This window comes from Thamnophis sirtalis, unplaced genomic scaffold (genome assembly GCF_051295495.1).
Source record: "Thamnophis sirtalis isolate CommonGarterSnake01/CBP01778 unplaced genomic scaffold, rThaSir2_p1.2 scaffold_6, whole genome shotgun sequence".
In the NCBI taxonomy this organism is placed as follows: domain Eukaryota; kingdom Metazoa; phylum Chordata; class Lepidosauria; order Squamata; family Natricidae; genus Thamnophis; species Thamnophis sirtalis.
In genome coordinates, this window is record NW_028261386.1 from 96,600,220 (window position 1) to 96,622,927 (window position 22,708).

The 22,708-nt window shown below is 39.1% G+C and overlaps 1 protein-coding gene across 7 annotated transcripts in view; it reads left to right on the top strand.

Moving 5' to 3' along the window:
- The window catches only part of PTPRK (protein tyrosine phosphatase receptor type K), a 432,976-nt gene that overhangs the window by 406,326 nt on the left and 3,942 nt on the right, over positions 1-22,708 (top strand). For 4 of the 7 annotated variants that reach the window (XM_087718519.1, XM_087718515.1, XM_087718513.1 and 1 more), the window contains 9 exons: positions 730-827; positions 1,422-1,538; positions 8,053-8,222; positions 10,964-11,099; positions 14,296-14,445; positions 14,884-15,057; positions 16,401-16,532; positions 20,038-20,163; positions 21,497-21,660. In XM_087718519.1, the coding sequence (XP_087574645.1) occupies positions 730-827; positions 1,422-1,538; positions 8,053-8,222; positions 10,964-11,099; positions 14,296-14,445; positions 14,884-15,057; positions 16,401-16,532; positions 20,038-20,163; positions 21,497-21,660 (1,267 nt within the window). The remainder of the gene's footprint in view (positions 1-729; positions 828-1,421; positions 1,539-8,052; positions 8,223-10,963; positions 11,100-14,295; positions 14,446-14,883; positions 15,058-16,400; positions 16,533-20,037; positions 20,164-21,496; positions 21,661-22,708) is intronic. The other 3 variants (XM_087718514.1, XM_087718516.1, XM_087718517.1) reach the window with 1 other exon arrangement.

Below are 22,708 nucleotides of genomic sequence, written 5' to 3' on the forward strand. Positions count from 1 at the left end.
ATTAAGTCAAATAATAAATATTGTGATAATCTTTAGGGCTCTGCAATGCTTCTTCAAAGTATACAAAAACTTTTTGTGTTCTTTTCCAGTAGTATAAGTTCTCATTGGAAAACATGAAGCTGATTTAAAGAGTTGCTAATACCTGTATTTTCCCAAAAGTAAGACAGGGTCTTATTTTCTTTTGATCCCCGAAACAAGCACTTGGCTTTATTTTCAGGAAGGTCTTATTATTTTTGAGGTGCAGGAGGTGGCGAGCGTGGTCACCTCATGGCTGCTGCTATGTTGCCATATTTTCAGGGAAGGCTTATTTTCGGGAAAAGGCATATTTTAGTGCATGCGCTCAAAATCCCAATTGGGCTTATTATCTGTGGAGGTCTTATTTTCAGGGAAACAGGGTAGGTGCATTACACAACCTGAACAGGATGATTTTCCATGTGTTAATGAGCCCATTCTAAAATTCCATTAATTCTCAGATATTGGGTTTTGTTTTGGGGTTTTTTTTGCACTAAAGTAGCTACAGAAGCTTCATTTTTATTTTTTTTATTTTTTTAAAAAAACTAATAACCTGGTTTCTGTGAAATATTTCAATGCTAATTATTAATGTGGAGAAGTTGTTAAAAGATTACTGAAATCATTCATACCTGCCTTCAATACCTGACAGCTATTTTAAAGATAGTAGCTTGATAGGATGTTTTTAAAAAAATCATTTATAAGCACTTTCTTTGCCAGGTCCAGTGCATGAGACAGTCTATGATTTCTGGAGAATGATATGGCAAGAACAATCAGCCTGCATTGTTATGGTTACAAATTTAGTTGAAGTGGGTCGAGTAAGTATCTCCTTAGAAACGCCAAACCACTTTAAATTTTGTAGTTCCATTGCTAAGAAAAACAAAAGCAAAATGAGGAAGAACAAATTCCAATCTTTAATGCCTGTAGTACTAATGAGTTGTCCACCTTCTAGAAGGAAATAGAGAATTAAGTGAAAAACATTCAATATAATCAACTTTTCAGTTTTCCAATGCCTCCTCTTTTATTGTACCATTCTTAAAAGCACCAAACTTTTTTTATCCTCTAATCCATTCATTTGAGACTGCAGAAAAAGTCAAATAATTCTTTGGATTATATATTTTCCTTTACAATTAAAAGTAAAAGCAAAACAATTGAGTGTAAGTAAAAATGAGTGGGTAATCTTTAATGATATGAAAACAAGGTCATAATGTATAAAATAAGAAATATATGGTTATTATATTGATAAGCATTTTAAAATGCTTATTCTACCTTTATTGTTTCACCACTTCCCCCCATATTTCCATTTATGAAATACAATCTACCACTAAATAAAAACAATGATGTGTTGTGTATGATCCAGTGATTCATCTGGTTTCTTTGTTTGAGAAATATTTCTATCCTGTTGATTGTAGGTTAAGTGCTACAAGTATTGGCCTGATGACACGGAAGTTTATGGGGACTTCAAAGTTGCTTGTGTGGAAGTGGAACCACTTGCAGAATACGTTGTCAGGACATTCACCCTTGAAAGGGTAAATATTTCTGGATTAGAGCTTCCTGTTATTTAATTGAAAATTGCTGTAAATGTATTACTTTATGATAACCAGTAAGATTTATGTAACATATCCAAGCCATTCTTTAATCAGTCTACCACTACAGTACTTACAAGACCTGAGCTGTAACACACTCATTCTGCTATGCCTAAGCTGTCTAAATCAGGGGTGTCAAACTCACAGCCCATGTGCCAGATGCAGCCATGCCCACCCCCAGTTTAGCGAAAGAGAAAAAATTCCGGATATGTTATGTGATGACAATGTGATGACGTGACATTGTTTTCTATTCACACCTCTGTCAATTTAATTTCCCTCTTATTTTTTTCATTGTAGAAGCAGCGTCTCACATGTCTATTAATTTTATTATCAAACTAATTTTCTTGGTCATATTTTATGTCTTGTTATTTCACAAAAAACAAAATACTTTGAAGTATTTTGCTATCAGTTCAAACATGTATCTGAGAATAATGTCTAACATATTCAACATGCTAAATAAACACACAACATGCAAGAGTTTAGTGATCCCATCTATCTATCTTATCTATCTATTATACATACATACATACAAAGGCTCCTGATCTTTGGAACATACCCTACCCCACATCTGGAGTGAAATCTGCTCCCCCCTATTGACCTTCCCTAAGGGCCTGAAAACCTGGCTTTGCCAATTATCTTGGGGCCCTAGTGAGAGTGCCACACTGGACGTGGTTGATGGGTTAATACAGGGGTGGGTTTCAACAAAATTTACTATCAGTTTGGTGGGTGTGACTAGATGAGGTAGGCATGTGACTGAGTAGGAATGGCCAATTTGACATCACTCCCTTCCCCCAGCCTTGCTGAAGCCTGCAGATTGCTTCTGGAAGCTGTTGGAAGGCAAAAACTGTTTTTGCAAAAAAACCGAGCCTATCTCTGACCTCTCTGGGACTGGCACACGCACAGTCTGCCAGGGCGCAGGCCAGAGCAAACTAATGGCCGTGGGTGGGGAGTGCTGGGAAGGGTTGCGATTCCGGGGGAGACATTAAGCCACTCCATTGGGGGGTTTACCATTTCTACTGTTTGTGGGAGAGGCAGATATGGTGGGGGGCCAAGGGCCAAATTATGTTCAGAGGATGCGGGTTCGCTGTTTAAGAGCGATCACGCGTTCTGACCCTCATCACCCTTCTCGCACCCCCGGGTGCTTGGGATTACAGGACCCTGGTCTCCGGCTGGTGTTGCTTAACGCCAGGTCCATGGTACATAAGTCTCACCTCATTTATGATCTCATACAAGAGGGTAGAGCGGACCTGGCGTGCATTAAGGAGACCTGGTTAGGCCATGAGGGGGGTGTTCCCCTTAGTGAATTATGCCCACCAGGCTTCTGGGCGTTTTACCAGCCGAGAGCCTAGGGCAGGGGCGGGGGGTGGCGGTGGTTATTAGGGAAAGTCTCAGACATCAGGAGGTCACTGTGCCTCAAATAGGCGAGTGTGAGTCCCTTTTTGTGAAATGGGGGCTTTTTGTTACATACCTGTCTCCCTGCTATGTTTCATCGGCCCTGCCAGAGCTGCTGGATGTGTTAGCCGGATTGGCGGTTGATTTCCCCAGGCTGATGATCCTGGGGGATTTCAATCTGCCTCCATTGGCGAGACATCCGAATCAGCTCAGGAGTTCATGGCTTCCATGACGGCTATGGACCTAACTCAGTTAATTCAAGACCCCACCCATAACAGGAGACACACGCTCCACCTGATTTTTGTCTCTGGGCAGTGGATGAATGATCTAGATTTAGGGGATATTTCTATCCAACCCTTGTCATGGTCTGATCATTTCTTCATCAGGCTTGACTTCCATACTGCTACCCCTCACCGCAGGGAGGCGGAACTGACTAGAAGGTGCCGCTCCAGGTGCCTGATGGACCCGGAAGGTTCCTGATGGAGCTGGGACTTTTCCTGAATCGCTTGCTCACAGCTCAACCAAAGCCCTAGTGGAAGCCTGGGATAGGGTGGCCACTGGGGCCTTAGATCGCATTGTGCCTTTGCGGCCTCTGACCTGGTGTTGATCCCGGGTAACTCCCTAGTTTACCGAGGAGCTCCGGGAGATGAAACGCCAGAAAAGATGCCTAGAGAGTGGTTGGAGGGCCAGCCGGTCCGAATCTGATCGAACACTAGTAAGAATTCATATTAAATCCTACTTAGTGGTGATGAAAGCGGAAAAACGGCAACATTTTTCCGCTCTTATTGCGTCCGCAGATAACTGCCCAGCCGCCCTGTTTAGGGTAACCCATTCCTTACTTAACCAAGCAACTGGGAAAGACCCCTTGCAGGGAGGGCTGAAGAATTTGTTCAGTATCTGCAGGATAAAATCACTCAGATCCAGACGGGCTTGGACTCTGACTGGGTAGATTCGGGTGAATCGACGGAGATGAATCTTGTGGAGACTATCTGGGATGAGTTTGACCCTGTGGCTCCCCCGAGGGCATGGACAGGAGACTCAGTGTTGCCACTTGTGTGCTGGACCCGTGTCCCTCTTGGTTAGTTTTGGCTTCCCGAGAGGTGACACGAGGCTAGCTCCAGGCGATTACCAATGCTTCATTGAGAGAGGGGTTCTTTCCCACCACCTTGAAGGAGATGGTGGTGAGGCCCCTCCTAAGAAGCCTTCCCTGGACCCAGCTTCTTCCCTGGCCTTCCAGCTCCAACGGTCCTTGGAGGAAGCAAACTATCTCGACCCCTTCCAGTCAGGCTTCAGACCCGGTTACAGCACAGAAACCGCTTTGGTCGCATTGACCGATGATCTCTGGAGAGCCAGAGATGGAGGACATTCCTCCATCCTGGTCCTCCTTGACCTCTCAGCGGCTTTCGATACCATCGACCATGGTATCCTTCTGCGACGACTGCGGGAGGTGGGAGTGGGAGGCACCGTGTTGCGGTGGTTCTCCTCCTACCTCTCGGACAGGTCGCAGTCGGTGTTAGTGGGGGGGCAGAGATCGTCCCCTAGGCCCCTAACATATGGGGTGCCTCAGGGCTCGGTCTTATCCCCCCTACTATTCAACATCTACATGAAACCGCTGGGAGAGATCATCCGCAGGCACGGGATCAGATACCATCAATATGCGGACGATACCCAGCTGTATCTGTCCGCCCCGTGCCAACTCAATGAAGCGGCAGACGTGATGAGCCGAGGCCTTGAAGCCGTTATGGACTGGATGAGGGTTAACAAGATTGTGCTCAACCCAGAAAAGACCGAGTGGCTGTTGTGCTTCCCTCCCAAAGATTCGATCAATATTCCATCACTCAGGCTGGGGGGTCAAATTCTATACCCCTCAGAGAGGGTTCGCAACTTGGGAGTCCTCCTGGATCCACAGCTATCGTTTGACCACCACTTGACGGCTGTGACCAGGGGGGCATTCGCCCAGGTTCGCCTGGTGCGCCAGTTGCGACCCTACCTGAATCGGGAGGCTCTCACAACAGTCACTCGGGCCCTTGTGACCTCTAGGCTGGAATACTGCAATGTGCTCTACATGGGGCTGCCCTTGAAGAGCATCCGGCGACTTCAGCTAGTACAGAACGCGGCCGCGCGAGTGATTGTGGGTGCACCTCGGTTCACCCACATAACACCTATCCTCCGCGAGCTGCGCTGGCTACCTGTCGATCTCCGGATGCGTTTCAAGGTGTTATTAGTCACCCATAAAGCCCTGCATGGTAGTGGATCTGGATACTTGAGAGACCGCCTTCTGCCAATTACCTCCCTGCGACCAATAAGATCTCATAGATTAGGCCTCCTCCGTATTCCATCTGCCAGCCAGTGCCGGCTGGCAACTACAAGGAGGAGGGCCTTCTCAGTAGTAGCCCCGACCCTTTGGAACGAGCTCCCCGTGGAGATTCGTACCCTCTCCACCGTCCAGGCCTTCCGCACAGCCCTTAAGAACTGGCTAGCCCGTCAGGCCTGGGGACAAGGATAGCCGCCCCTCCCGAATGATGAATGTATGTTGCTACTATTTTATTATATGTCTCTATGTCAATGTTTGTATTCCCCCTCCCTGATTTTATGTGAGCCGCCCTGAGTCCCCTCAGGGAAAAGGGCGGCCTACAAATATTAATAAAATCTACAAATCTACAAAATTTAGCCAACTATCGTCTGGTCTCCAACCTTCACTTTGTAGTGAAGGTTGTCAAGAGTGTGGTAGCATGTCAGCTTCCCCAGTACCTGGATGAAGCTGCCTATCTGGATCCATTTCAGTCAGGTTTCAGGCACAGGTACAACACGGAAACAGCATTGGTCATGTTGGTTGATGATCTCTGGCAGGCCCGGGACAGAGACTGCTCCTCTATCCTGGTCCTATTAGACCTCTCGGCGGCTTTCGATACCATCGACCATGGTATTCTACTGTGATGACTCGGGGGGGGCACCATTTTATGGTGGTTCTCCTCCTACCTGTTGGATCAGTCACAGTTCGTGTTGACTGAAGGACAGGGATCGACCCCGAGCCGCGTCACTTGTGCAGTTCTCTCACCCCTCCTGTTCAACATATATATGAAACCGCTGGGCGAGATCATCCGTGGTTTTGGGGTACGGTATCATCAATATGCTGATGATATCCAACTTTTCATCTCTACCCCAAGCCACCCAAATGATGCCATTGACGTGATGTTCCAATGCCTGGAGGCTGTGCGGATCTGGATGGGGAGGAACAGGCTCAAGCTCAATCCCTCCCAAGACTGAGTGGCTGTGGTTTTTGCCATCCCGATTTGTGCATCTTGTTCCATCTTTGATGATAGAGAGAGAAATTTTACCCCCCTCACAGAGGGCCCACAATCTGGGAGTCCTCCTGGATACGCGGCTTAGTTTATAAGAACATCTGATGGCCGTGACCAGAGTCCTTTGGGAGAAGGGCGGCATATAAATCCAATAAACAAACAAACAAACACCATTAAAAAGGGGGGAGGGAATTACATTTTTTCAATGAAGATTGTTCTGCGCATGTGCAGAACAGAAAATAAAGATGGTGCCACCCAGGATAGAACCAGTATGGTCACATGTCTGGCCAAGTTACTACTTATTCGGCGAACCATTCCAAACCGGTAGGAACCCACCTCTGGATTAATAGAAAATCCCATTTTACCTCCTGCGCACCTTCTTCTCTCCCTCTTCATATTTTTACCATAACTTATAATTTTATTCTATATGTATATTTGTCTTGATTCATTGGTTTTAACTTGTAAGTCATCCAGAGTTTCCTTGGGCAAAATAGGCAGCAAATAAATTTAATTAATAATATTAATACACATATACAGACATATACTGTACATACATATACTTAGAAATATCCATAAAGAATTTTAATAATAATCAGCTTTCTTGGAAGATAGTTTGCTAGCTGACCAGGTTTCAGGGTTTTTTTTATTGGGCATAGCTACATAGAATTTAGACCTTTTCCTCAGTTATTTCACTGGTTAATTATCCACTCTTAATTAGTCTTCCTTTATATACTATATGGTTGGTTCCTTATAATTTCAGTACAAAAAAAGTTGCATTATAGTCACATGAATATTGTTCCTATGTTTATAATCCTGTAATCTTATTTATAGAAAATGGATTATGAATTAAGCCACTTTATATATGCCTTATTCAAGCTTAAAAGGAAGCAAGATTTCTCCACAAGAAGAACCTCCATTCCCAAACCACAAGCTCTTTATTCTTTGAAATTGGGGAGTTCCAGATGCTTAAGTTAGCCTTCACCAACTTGATGTGCTATGTTAGGACTGAGATAAGATTCCCTTATTTCTCGCCCTTGCTGCTTGTGGAAGTCTGGTTTAAAATATGCTGGTTTGTAAAGGAATGTTTTAATTTTGGTCTTGTCACCAGTGGTTTTCTTCACATATGTTTCTGGTTTCTTTATAACTGTAAAACGGGAGTACACAAGCTTGAGGTTTTTGTCAAGGAACTCAAATAGCAAGAACTATAGCAAGCTTTTATGATTCATGGAACTAGACCATTGTATTTTTGATTCCAGTTTCCAATCTTAAGTATGTTTCTCTCCATTCATGATATCTTACTCACTTGTATACATGTCATTGTTCTACTTTACTTAGACATAAGGGTATATCTAAACTTTAAATTGTTTTAGTTATCACTGATTCAATGAGATCATAAGAGCTACTTTCACATTAAGGTAGACTTCTGGACTATTTCTTTAAAGACTGAACTTTTCTTTCTTAGGAACTTTGCATATATTGTTGCAATTTCATGATAACATACAATTGGCCTGGTATATCTGCAGTGTAAATAGGTAATGATTAAAGTGTGAAAAGTAATTAATGCTATATTCAAATTTTTATTGGATTTTTTAAAAAAGGAAACTGATTAAAATCAACTGGAGCTTTTATTTTTAGTCCTGTATAAATTTTAACCAGTTTAAAACAAAAATGATCACCTTTTTAAAAAATTAACCAAAAACTAACTTACCATAACTCATGAGATGAAAGAAAAATACTCTTGTTATTATTTTCCATTTTGACAGAGAGGTTACAATGAAATCCGTGAAGTTAAACAGTTCCATTTTACCGGCTGGCCTGATCATGGAGTACCTTACAATGCAACAGGCCTTCTTTCATTTATACGCCGTGTAAAACAATCTAATCCTCCAAGTGCTGGGCCTATTGTTGTGCATTGCAGGTGTGTAGAAAAGAGGTAGATGCATTTTCTATCATTCTTGATGTGTGCATGATCTGTCAAGTTTTGTGACGTGTTGTGGTGTGATATAAGGTGAATGGATCAGACGGCTTGACTTACTATTTCCAACTGACTCTTTTGACAGATAGCTCCATGATCTAATTTCCAATAATGTCTGATTTAGTTTCTGTATTCTAAAGTTTTCTGGCCCGTTTTGAATACTACTAAAGTATAAGGTTGCTTTAGATCAGTGTCCCAACCTGGGAAGTCTCAATCTGTAGTAAATTACACTATTATGAACTTGAGGTTGGCATTTTTTTTATAGACTACATAAAATAGTCTATATAAACAACAGTTTTACTTCTTAATAAGTAGGGAAATAATTCAAAAGAAGAAATATATAAGTTATTAGTAAATCTAAACTTATAGGTAATTATATAAAATAAATTAAATATTTTCTCTCATTGCTACTTTTTATCCTACATTGCAAGACCTACAACTTGCTTCTGAAAAGTATTAACATATTCCTCTGCTAATAATAATTATTACCTGCAGAGGAGGAATTAACATATTCCTCTGCAGGTAATAATAAACAATACTATGTTTTATTATTTCCTTCACATTTTAACTTCGTTGCAAGACCTTTATAGTATCACATGCTTGGATGTTTTTTAAAAAAAACAGAATTTAACAAATGAGTTTTGCCAGTCTGATCTTACATACTAGACTAACTTATTTAATGAATATATTTACTGTAATGCAGTAAATAGCCTTCATATTTTTGTTATCAAGCTAAATATAAGTGTTAAGTGTTATAAGTGTTAAGTAGATTGCTAGCTGGCTTAAAACCATGTTCAAATAATGCTTCTCATTAACCTAGAAGGAAGCATCAAATGAGATGTCACACACTTCCATTCTGGGCATGTATATATTGACATTTTCTATAATGACATGGAGGCGTAGAGCAGTGTTTTTCAACCTTTTTTGTGCAAAGGCACACTTTTTTCATGAAAAAAATCACGAGGCACACCACCATTAGAAAATGTTAGAAATTTTTAACTCTGTGCCTATATTGACTATATATAAAGTAATTTTCCCACGGCACACCTTACACTATGTCACGGCACACTAGTGTGCCGCGGCACAGTGGTTGAAAAACACTGGCGTAGAGGATGCTTATCAAAATGTTATGGTCTAGATAAAGAAAATTAAATATCTTAAACATTTAAAGAAATTGGTTGGAAACAACTGAATGAAAATTAGTTAATCAAATTAAACAAATCAAATAGATACCTAGACTGAGAAGGAAGATTCAGAGGAAAAAAATATATATGAGACAATAAGGATCTGGGGACTGTCAGCATTTTCTTGATTAACAAGGCAAAACCCTGTGGAAATTTATTTCCCAGAATATGAAGTCTGAGAGTAGGTTAGCTATAGCAAAAATATGAAGCCATTATGAAATAATTCCCAGGACTGCTGAATATCAAATGCAAATTCTGTTTATATGAACCTGTGTTCAGATTTCTTTTGCCAAGAAACAAAGCTGTTTTTGTAGGAGATAACATTTCCATCTGTTTCTTGTTTCATTAACAGCCTGGTCTGATATCAAATTGCTTATTTTTCACTGAATGAAAACCAACTTTTACAGGGTCTAGAAACTAAGTCCTAGCGAGACAGAAAGTTTTGCTTTGCTTTGAAGAGAAAAAACTAAGAACTATCACAGATCCTTTCAAAAACCTAAAAGGACATCACACAGAACATCAATACTATACTTTATCTTTTGTTCTGGATAGAAAGGCATGGAATAATAGTAAGTGGTATTAGAAAAACATCCCTAATGGTCAGTACAGCTTAAAGCAGAGGTGGTATTCCACCAGTTCGGACCAGTAGAGGAAATTGTGGATGGCGTCCACCCACCCCACCTTTATGGAATCCCATTTAGGGCCTTTTTTGCCAAAAAGCATGCACAGAAGTGCGTGCTCACATTTGCGAACCGGTAGGGGAGGTAAATGAATACCATCCCTGGCTTGAAGGTGAAACTAATTCCCCTGAAGGATAATTTGCTTCCCTAAATGGTAGCGTTGAAGCAAGTTATCTTGATTTTGATGAGGATATGGAACCAGACAATGAGCTAAATGGTACCTTTAAACTATGAATTATGAATTTAGCTAAAGATATGCCACAGTTTTACATGGGAATGGCTGTTGGAAAACAAAACTCTGATCAGCTGCAATCTCTTTGGAAAGGGTAGAACTTTAGAGAGATTTTTTATAAAAATAGAATTGGTCCCATAATGAAATGCATGCTATAAATAAATGAACGAACAAAGCAAAACAAAAATCAGCCTTTTTAATTACTACTCTCAGAATCAACTTATTGAATATTTTATGAATAAATTATCCTTGTTGAAAACTTATTCAAAAGATTTCCACTGGAAATGTCTGTGTCACTTTAACAGAGAGAAATGACAACAGTACAAGTAAACTAAAAGTAATATTAATATGTCTCACTTAACCAATTTTAAGCCTTTTTTTCTGCTTTGCAAAGTGATTACAGTATGTTCATCAATAACATTGAAAATGCCTATCTAATTATGTATTTACTTTAGCCAAAAACCATTCCTATTTCACAAAATAAAATACTGGATTTTTTAAAAATATAAAACATTAGATGTTTTATTAGATATTAGATTTCTGATTTATTTGGGATGGTTGTAATTTTTTTAAAAAATATGTATGTTTTCTGATTTACTCTAGTGCTGGAGCTGGGCGAACCGGATGCTATATTGTAATTGACATCATGTTAGACATGGCAGAAAGAGAAGGTGTTGTAGACATCTACAACTGTGTCAAAGCCTTACGTTCACGACGCATCAATATGGTACAGACAGAGGTATTGTGCTGTTCTGGATCAATGGTCCAATTCTCATGTGCAACTGGTTCAAGACCAGCTAAATAAAGAATGTGAAGAGAGAGCAAAACAGATCATTTTGTGGAGGTGGAAAAGAAGATAAAACCAACCTTTGTTTATTCCCTTTCCAACCATCCCATCCTCTTCATATATTTCAAACCTTCTCTCCTTAAAACATTGTATTAAGGGTCATCTGTGTGTTTGTATATAAGATCGGAATACATTTACATGGAAACTGTGAAGAGAGTGATAGTTGTTGCATATCAAATCGTAGTTACTTTTTACCAATGTTTATAGTAAGGTATTTTTCAGAGTATAAGACGGACCTTTTTTCCTCAAAAAAGAGGCTGAAAATCTGGGTGCGTCTTATAAACTGAATACAGTATTTTTTTGCCTCCTGAAACCCAACCCTTCACCAAAATGGCTGTGCATAGCTTGTAGTGGGCTTTCAGAGAGCTCCTGGGGGCTGGGGAGGGCTGAAATGAGCAAAAAATGGACCATTTTTTGTTCAATTTTGCCCAGCCCCCAGGAGCACTCTATAAGCTTCCTAATGCCCTTTTTTCGTGGAAAACGGGCCGTTTTCGGGAGGATTGCAGAGTGCAAAAACTTTTTTTTTAATTTGCCTCTTCAAAACCTTGGTGCGTCTTATACTCTGATGCATCTTATACTTCCTTCTCCATGTGTTCCTTAGTTTTCAGGCAATAGGTTTTTAGATGCAATATAATGTGGGTAAGAGGCCATCTTGGCACCAGCCCAATTGATGTTGAGAACATTGCAAAAGCAAACTCAGCACTGAACTGAACTGAAAGTTACATCCAACACAAACAAAATAAACTGCTAGCAGTACAAACACATCACCTTCATTTTACATTTTTTTCTTTTATTTGAAACGTATCTTTCGCACTTTATCCTTATTTCCCAGCAATGCATATGGTTTTTGTATAGCTAGCTAGAAAAGATTTTGCAAAAATAAAAAAAAATGTTCAAAATAATGAGATGGGAGGATACCACCATTACAAGGCAAGATTATAGCAATTGGAGCTCTACACCTTAGAACAAAGGAGGCACATAAAAGGGAGATAAAATTGCACATGATATGGATATCACGCCTGTTATTCTTTCACTGTTAAAACTCAAGGTCATCTATTGAAACTATACATAGAAATGTTTAGGACTAAGAGAAGGAAATAATTTTTCATATTAGACATCCATAAACAGTAGTTGTGGAAAATAGCAGCCAATTTGGATGGTGCTAAAGGGCAGATTCATGGAAAATCAGATTATCAATAGCCATTAATATTGATGCCTGATCATTACCTCCTGGACCATGGGCAGTACATCATAAACGGTGATTGCTAAGAAGCAATATCAGAAGAATGTTCCAGCCCAAGATGTTCCTGTTGGCCACTTTAGGTACCTGATCCAGTGGGGCTTCTTACATTGTTAACCAAAATGTCTATGATCATCCTATCCTGTGGAGCTTAAAATTAAAATAAAAAAACACTGAAATTGTTATACATTGACACTTAAACATATCAATCTAATTTTATGATATATCTCAGGAGGGAAGCACAAACATAAGCAATATATCACTATGTCAGACTTCTGTAAGCAAAATCTGTCAGGAATAGACTTTCTAGGTCCTTTGGGAAACTTCTTGACCAATTCTTTCTTGTGCCCTCCTGAACTGCCTGCACTCTCGTTGTTTCCATTTTTTAAATATGGGGAAAAGAACAGAGTTTCTTTCCAGTCAATGGAATGTCAACAAAAAGGGACACTTTGTATGGCTTACATCATCAGACTTTGCCGAGAAGCAACGTCAGCATTTGTTGAGTTTGCAAATTCTACAGAAATTCTTGATTTGGGAATTTTGTTTCCAAATTTTTCTATTTCTAATACACTCTGCCATTGCTGGTCATGACATGACATTGTCATTTTTAAAATAAATATATATGCAGGTAATCCTCGACTTATAACCACAATGGAGCCCAAAACGTCTGTTACAAAGTAAAACAGCTAAGTGAGTGAGTGACATTTTTGCCACAGTTGTTAAGCGAATCACTGCAGTTGCTAAGTGAATCATGTGGTCGTTAAGTGAATCCTGCTTCCCCCATTGACATTTTTTGTGGAAAACTGGCTGGGAAGGTTATAAATGGTGATCATGTAACCCTGGGACAGTACAACTGTCATAAATACATGCCAGTTGTCAAGCACCCAAATTTTTCTAACGTGACCATGGGGGTGAAAAATGGCTATAACTCACTTTTTCAGTGCCGTTGTAACTTCAAACAGTCACTAAACAAATGGTTGTAAATTGAGGTCTACCTATACCAGTGATGGCTAACCTTTTTCGTACCTACATGCCGAAAATGGCACGCAAAACCATCCTGCGAGGAACATGCGGTTTCGCTGGCCTTTGTGCGCGGAGGAGCATCAAAACCCAAAAAAGCAGTGTTCCATCGCACATGCGTATCCCAGCACCCAAATGTCCAATTTCTGGCATGGGCTCGTCAAACAACTGGTTGGCGCTCCCGCATGCATGAAGGCCAGCTGTCCGGTGTGCATGCCATAGGTTCGCCACCATGGTCCTATACTTTCAAGCATACAATTTTATACAACTATAGTATACCGACAAAGTGTTGGCGGTATATTATACTTTTTATAGATGCGAGCAAAAACATAATAATTCCCCAACATTATTTCTTTAATTTTGCCATTAAATATTGTTGGGATTAAAATTTGCCATTCTTTAAAATGTATACTGATTGAATGAATATTACTTTTAAAACAGTACTTATCTTAAGTTGGATAAGGGAGATGAAAATTGTCTTTTTAAGCTTTCTTGAATAAGGATGATAATGGGAAAGTATCCAAAGGAGAGATTTCATTCCTTTAAGAACCATTGCTGGATTCAGTAATTAAGACATCCTGTGGAATGTTAGAAAAAACATCCTAACCAATAAACAATATCCTAACCAATAAAATCAGCTGAACAGAGTTAGCTGGAGAAGTGGTGGTCTTTCTTTTATTAGACGCTTTCAAGTGGCACTACACACCAACCAGGTGCTGAGAGTTCTGTAATTTGTATTCCTACACTGAGCAAGAGGTTGGATTCAGTGACCTAAACGATCTGTCCAACTGTAGGGTTCCCAAACTTCTTCTGTTCTTTCTCTGGCAGGAACAGTATATCTTTATTCATGATGCCATCCTGGAAGCCTGCTTATGCGGAGAAACTGCCATCCCAGTCTGTGAATTTAAAGCTGCATATTTTGACATGATTCGAATAGACTCTCAGACAAACTCTTCACATCTTAAAGATGAATTCCAGGTACATTCCTTGGTTGGTGTCATTTTAAAAACACAATTTCTTCGCTTCCTAAAATATGGAATGTTTTGTACCTCGTGTCAGATTCATAATGCATTGTCCTTCTTTCATGGTGTTCTTTCACGTCTGGATATGGAGAATATTGCTGTGTGATTGTAATCACTATAGGCTGCCAGTTCATTTGTATGTGGATAAGTTTTGGCCCATCAGGAGCAATTTTTGCATTTTAGATAGGTGTAAAATACAGGGCATGAATTTTACATGATGATTTCCAATTCCATATACCCAGATTCTCCTTCCCTATTCCTGAGCAAACAGAAGTAAAAATACTTTTGCTTTCTTTGTGGCTTTCAACGTTGTCACCTTGCCTGTATCCCTTATGCCCAAATCTCTTTGAGTTAATTATTCAATGTCAAAATAAATATTTCTTTTTCCTTGTAGACCCTGAATTCTGTGACTCCTCGGCTGCAAGCCGAAGACTGCAGCATAGCATGCTTGCCAAGAAATCATGACAAAAACCGCTTTATGGATATGCTGCCACCTGACAGATGTCTGCCTTTCTTAATTACTATTGATGGTGAGAGCAGCAATTACATCAATGCTGCCCTTATGGATGTAAGTGACTATTTTCCTTGACTAGATGAGAAATATGCAACAGAATTATTGGTACTTGGGGAAAAAAAGATTAATTCACACTTATTCTGATATGCAGTAATATTTTTAATCAAGAATATAAAAGTATTGATTTTTCTGACTTGATGAATATTACAAATTTTCTGTAGTTTTTTTTGGAGTTGAAAATTGCCGAGGGGAAATGATAGGAGACCTTGGATATTTTTACATTTTAATGTGATCTTGTATTTTGAGGAAACAATCACTTCCAACCTGCCAAAGGACTCATGGTTATATACACCTAAAAACCAAAACAGTTATTTTCTGCATTATAATTAATTCATTAGTATTTATACAGTTATTATTAAAATTTAAAACAAGTATCCCAAATGATCTTAGCCTTGAAAGGCCCTTCTGAACAGATGTTCTTTCCCTTCAGAAGAGGTTAGAAAAATCCAAAAGAAAGGAAAGAAGAGATCTCTCACCTTGCTGCTTGCAGATCCCTTCTGAGCTTTTCATAAAGTCAGAAACAAGAAAAAGTGATAGCTCAGATTTCTTTAACTTTTCTGGGCAGTACAGCATGGAACTCTGGACCTCTAATAGCGTCTAGAGCAGGAGTGTCAAACTCAATTTCATTAAGGGCCACATCAGGGTTGTGTTTGACTTTGGGGGCTTGGGGTGGGCGTGGTCAGGGTGGGCATGGTCATCTCAATGTCACTTGTGTTGGGGGCACCTTTGGTGGCACGACCAGTCTGCCAGTGAAAACGGGCTCTCAAGCTCTGTTTTCAGCTGCAACGGCCTCCTGCAATCCTCTGCCTAGATAACTAAGTCTAATTCTGCTGCAAAACGAGAGAAGATTCAGAAGGAAGTAATAGGAGTACATGCTCACGTTCACTGTTTCTGATACACACCAATCATCCCCATAATCCAATTCTCAGTTAGCTTAAAGGAATTAACTCATTAATCCACTTCTTGACACCCAGCATAACTCTAAAACAAAAGCAGGTAACTGTTCATGGTCAAGGTCGTTCTACCTTAAGATCTATCATGAGACCAAATAAATCTATCATGCTCTCTTTCTCCAAGACAAAAAAGTAAACTAAAGTGAAAACAAAAACTAACAAGTTCCTTAGTTCTGGCCATGATTTAATTTTTTTATTTCCTACTCCCATCTTATCCATCTCAAGATGAAATGAGTTAATAAATTGTCTATTTGTGTTATTATTCTGTTGCTCAACCTGGAGAATGGTGCAGTAGTTGTGTAAGATTTATACACTTATTTGAAGAGGGGGATATTGCTGTCTGCATTTCTCTTTTATTTGTATTTTATCTATTTTTAAATACAGAGCTACAGACAACCGGCTGCTTTCATTGTCACACAGCATCCTCTGCCAAACACTGTGAAAGATTTCTGGAGACTAGTCTATGATTATGGCTGTACCTCTCTCGTGATGTTAAATGAAGTTGATTTAGCGCAAGTAAGATCTTGATGCTCAAAAAGTTTGTGCAATCCACCTTAAAATGACTTTTTTTTTTTCAGTAGAAAATTTCGCTCATGTTCAGTCTGAAATGGTATCGATGTTCTGAATACGGTACATTGCATAGACATCTGTACTACAGATGCTTCCACATAGATACAGATATACTGTATATGTGCACACACATACATAACATACATAAACTCATGTGTCTTCCTTATGCAGATTTAGATAAATATTCCTTTTTATATCTAGTATTTTCCTGCAGGTGCTTTTGTTTTTATCAACTGAGTGTTGATCTATTGTTTGAGACAGGAATTGACCAACCAACTTGTAACCCAAGCCTGACATCATGGCCTAGGGAAAGTGACTGGCTCAAAGTCATTTTCTCTCACCCGGCTTTCATGCCTTAGGTGAAAATAGAACTCACAATCTCCGAATTTCCAGTCTAGTGCCTTAACCACTGAACCAAATGGCCTCTCACATTTAGAGGTCTATAGATGTAGATACACACATACCTATATGTATAGGTATATACACTCATACATATATACATACCTGTTTGTGTGTGTGTGTGTGTGTGTGTGTGTGTTCCAGCATAACTTTGGAACACCTCGAGCAATTTCAACCAAACTTGGTACACAGATTACTACCCTCTGGAAACAAATACGGTGGGGATAAGACACCCCTAACACCCCTTGGAATGTCTGTTCTGTTAACTGCCTGTTGTGCTTTAAGTCTACCATACTGCCTTAAAATGGCATCTACTGTACAACGCAGTGGAGTTGCCATGGTAACGGCTTCACAGTACTCCACAAGGGGGCTCCCTCTGGTAAGGGGGAAAATCCAAGATTAGAAATGTGATGTTCGTGGAAGGAGGGTTGGTATGAACTAATTCTCAAGGCAGTGCTGGGTTATCAGCTAGTAGATAAATACTAAAGGAGCATGTGTTCACATTAAAATCTAGAGCATTTCTGAGAATGCTTGGATACCTACAGCAAATTATAAGGAACATCTTTTACATAAATGGACATACCTTTGGGGTCCTAAATACACAAACATGATTATAAAATATAATTATAATGTAACTAACTAGCCAATGCATTAAATTCAACTGAATTCCAGACTGAAGAAAGCCCATTCAGACAGAATGAGGAGAGGATCAAATCTAGACCTGGTCCTTTCTGAGGTTTTCAGTATTATTCGAGATGAATAAGCAAACAGAAAACATGTTGATTGATATACATTTCTCCATGAGCCTGTGAAGTAAGAAACACTACTTGCATGTAGAAGTGGTAAGAAAGGAGAGCACACTGAAATCTAGATTTAACAGCCTATGAGAAGTAGAACATACATTATTCCTGAGCCACAAATTATTTATTTTATTTGCAACTGTTTGTGTTATTTGCATAATGTAAATATACTAGGCAAATGACATTAATTGGTGGACTACTTTGCCACAAATAATATAAGGTTAACTGCTTTATTAAAACTACTTTGGATATAACATACTAGTCTGCTATTTCAGGGAGGTGTTTCATAGGAAATCTGAGCTACACTATCCAAAATTTCCTAAATGGACATCTGTTAAATTAAGGTTTTACTTTGCTAACTTTTACTCACATAAATGATTTTGCTAAGACTTCAGTCATGAACTTTCATGAAGCAATGCTGAATGTATCAAACCTTTGTTCTGTCATTCAGTATTATTTACTGATACTCTTTCCCAGTAATGGTATTCTATTCTTTTCACTACCGGTTCGGTACTGGGAGTGTGCGTGTCTGGGCATATCTGGGCATGCACAGAACCTTCTGCACATGCACAGAAGATCCATGATGACATCAGGGTGGGTGGGCAGAGCCTCGCACCGCCACCACTACCGGTTTGTCCGAAACAGTGTGAACCGGCCGCATACCACCTCTGCTCTTTCCTGGGAAAAGGAAAAGTTTGATTTTCTGGAAAATATCTTGATTTCTTGGATTTCGGTATCTTGGTATACTGTAGCAGTTGGTGCTGTGTCAGAAAGTACTGGGCATTCAATTGTTTTGTCTCAACTATAGGTTTTTTTGTTCCGTCACATCTATCATTCACCCTGTTTACTGTATTTTCTGTCTTTAACCTTAGTTGATCATAGGAGCCATGGTGGTGCAATGGTTAGAATGCAGTACTGCAGGCTAATTCTGCTGACTGCCAGGGGTTCAAATCTCACCAGCTCAAAGTTGACTCAGCTTTCCATCCTTCCGAGGTTCGAAGGATGTATCCAGATTGTTAGGGGCAATATGCTGACTTTGTAAACTGCTTAGAGAGGACTGTAAAAGCACAATGAAGCAGTATATAAGTCTTAAGTGCTGTTGTTATTGCTAAATTCTTTAAAATTTATCCACACTCTACATCCTGAAGCTATTCTTCTGATAGCTATAGGTTTCTTGCCTAGGAGTATATAAATGGCATTAGTATTGAGCATTTAAAATAAATAAATAGAAGTAGGAGAAATTTCCTGACAGTTAGAACAATTAATCAGTGGAACAGCTTACCTCCAGAAGTTGTGAATGCCCCAACACTGCAAGTCTTTAAGAAGATGTTGAATAGCCATCTGTCTGAAACAGCATAGGGTTTCCTGCCTAGGCAGGGGGTTGGACTACAAGACCTCCAAGGTCCCTTCCAATTCTGCTATTGCATTGTATTGCATTGCATAGGGAGGAAGGGAGGGAAGGAAAGAAGTAAGTAAGTAAAAAGTGTATCACCATGCTCACATCTCTGTACTCCTTTCTAGAAAAAACTTTCCTATTTTTATAATGTTTCAAGTTCCTAAACTAGGGTCATCTGCATTATGTTTTTTTTTTCATAGCAGTGCCTTGCTTTTTGTGCTTTAGGCTATACCTGTTTCCTATTTTAGAAGATCCATATACTGTTCTTGCACAAAGATCCATTAGTGAATTAATCTGAAATACAGCAAGGTAACAAATAAAAGGGGAAAAAAGCTATGATTTTTTAATCTTAGCCAACTGAGCTGAGATTTGCAATTTGAGTCCCAATTCTACTGGAAAATCTCCATATTAGTACAAAGTAAATTGGGCTGTTTGTCATGCTATCAAATTGGCCCAGATATATTATTATCCATTCACACCCTTGCTGGCTAATAGTATATTCTGCACCGTAAAGTAAAATATTTAATGTAAAAGAGACTGCTAAAAAGAAGATTTCATATATTGAACCTGTTGCCCTCCTTCCAGATGTGAGCCAGTTTAATTAAGCATGAGAACTGTGAGCTCCATCAGCACTTGCAATTAATGGAAGAGTTGGGTAATTAAAACTGCTTTACCATGCAAAAGTGGAACAATGTGAACTTTTTTTTCCCAATCTTGTGTTGTTGTATTTGCATAATGATTAAGCTATCTGATGTGATTCTGATGTCTTACTTAGAAGACACCACACTGTATGGTGATTTAGCACAATGTCTAAAGCTACTTAAGTTTTTCCATACATTTATTTAATATCACACAGGGTTCCCCACAATATTGGCCAGAGGAAGGAATGCTGAGATATGGTCCTATTCAGGTTGAGTGCATGTCCTGCTCAATGGAGTGTGATGTAATCAACAGAATTTTCAGGATATGCAATTTAACAAGGGTAAGGCATGTTTACCAAGCTATTGTAATAGACTTCCGTATTCAGAAGAACTTTTTTACAAAATTAAATGGCTTTAATTAAAAAAACTTACTGTATGGTAGCGATTTTCAATCTTGGTAACTTTAAGACATGTGGACCTCAACTCCTACAATTCAATTTCTTTCAGCTACAACATCCTTGCTGGACCTGTTAACAATCATTTCAAGAAACTTGTCTTTTCTTGAGCTTGTTCTGTTATGTATTGAATGTATATAGTTGTGTTAAGCCGAGCTAAACTGAAACTAACCTTTAGATAACTCTAACTGTTAACAATTGTTTTGGGGGAAACTTAGAACAATTGTATTTGAGTGAAGGTTTTCATGTATTATGATTGGTTACTAAAGTAACCAATCTGGTTCCTGCCACTACACAATATACAGTATTCCATAACCACAAAGGCTCTGGAACTTACTCGTTTTAAGTTCAGGAGGCATTGTAATCCGCACAATCTCCTTAATTCAGGTGGCTGTTTTCTTAGGTTGGATGTCTAGTTTGACCCTAGAAAAAATCATGGCTCCAAAAGGTACAATGAACGTACCCATATCAGATCCAAATACCGCACACCTCGAATTGAAAACATTGAATTTTATTTCAACCTAGCAGCTGTTCTTTTCTCTGGAAATCCCCTCATCTATCTCCAGAAATGTTTTCAAACTTTTCTCAGATGGTATAGGAGTTTGCAAGAAAAGAGAAAGGAAAAAAAATCTGTAAAATTAGAATTGCTGATGATCGGATTACTTCCGCATTAAAAAACCACATTTTACTATCTGCCAGCCTAATCTGTTTTATAAGACTTTTGAAAAAATGAAATACTTTGAACATCTTGCTTTGCATCAAATGCAGCACCTAAAATTAATCTGTGGCATTGTTAATTGAGCTACATTTTCTCTGACAAAGATGGATTTCCCCAACCCAAAAGAATAAAGCCCTTTGGACCGGGACTGTTTATAGAAATTTGACTAAATAATTGCAAACTTTTATCTTAAATTCACTATGTGAGATAAAAAGGTGATAAATAAATAATATTTTTGAAGAATACTTTTTTTCCTGTAGCAACAGTGCAAATTGAGATATGACTTAACCTACATTGCAAACCAACTCTTCTTCATCTTCACACTTTTGTAACTGTGGAGAGTAAAAGGAAATTGTCATTGTGCTTTCTGCTATCCTGCCTGATGAACTAGAAAGCTAGCATGCCATTAACTTTTCATTGATCTTAATATAGCCACTCATTCTTTTGTAACATCATGGTATTGTCCATAGTGGGTATACAATTGCTTTTTTCCCCCATTAGCCTCAGGAAGGTTACCTGATGGTTCAGCAATTCCAGTATCTGAGTTGGGCACCTCATAGGGATGTCCCAGGCTCCAAGAGGTCATTCCTAAACTTAATTCTTCAAGTGGAAAAGTGGCAAGAAGAATGTGAAGAAGGGGAAGGGAGAACCATAATTCATTGTCTGTAAGTGTAATTTAACAGTTTAATCCTGACTATTTATTATCTCTATGCTGTGGAATGGAATTTCATGTAGGTGAATGTTCTAGGTATGTCTCACTAACAGAACAATAGTGTGTACTCCTATTTCTCTAGTCAAAGAGGAATATTTCTTCTTCCCAAGAATGGTATGTGCCTTTCTCATTGATGATAGCATATCTCATTTGATGATGTCACACACTTGGGCAGGGTTATCTAGATTAATAAATGTAATGGAAACATGAGGGATATTTCAGACCACATTGTATATACTAGCCACCTCAAGTATTTAGAACTACTTTCTAAGCAAAATCTTTCCTACAACCATTGAACATTGAACAAATTTAAGTTCCTCCTTCTAATAGTCCCTCATTCTAGGCAATTTTGTTAAGGCAAAGAATGTATAATTTTTCTTCTCTCTCTCTTTCTCTGTCCCTCCCTTTCCCTCTCTCCCCCTCCATCTCTCTCCTCCCATACTCCCCATCTCTCTCCCCTCCTCCCATACTCATTTTCAACATGTTGCTGTGTAATTATGAGCTAATTAGAATTAAATCATATTGGGGTGAAGAAACAGAAACTGAGCCCAAATACAACAAGGCTATTGTTAGGTAACAGGTTATCAAGGAAAAAAAAGAAGGATGATATAAAACCATAATAGGAGATTACCAAATGCTAATTACATGTCTTTCAAAAAGACATGAAGGAGTAGTGATGGGACATTTTAATTATTTCAACATCTGTTGGAAGATAAACTCTAACAAACATGGTCCTTTCAAGAAAATAATTGATGTGTCTCTCTGAAAATCCTTCAGTGGGTTTAACAAGGCATGAGCGATCAGCTCTGCTTGACTTAATCTTAATCAACAGGGAAAACACAAGTTGTGGGACAATTAAAGAAAAATAACATGTACAGATGAAATGCTTTATATTCAGGAATAGTGAATCTTAATGTAATCAAGCACATATGTTAAAGATAAGATAACCATTATTGTCATGTTTCCCTCTGTTGGCACTCTGGCACACATTAAAAATGAAA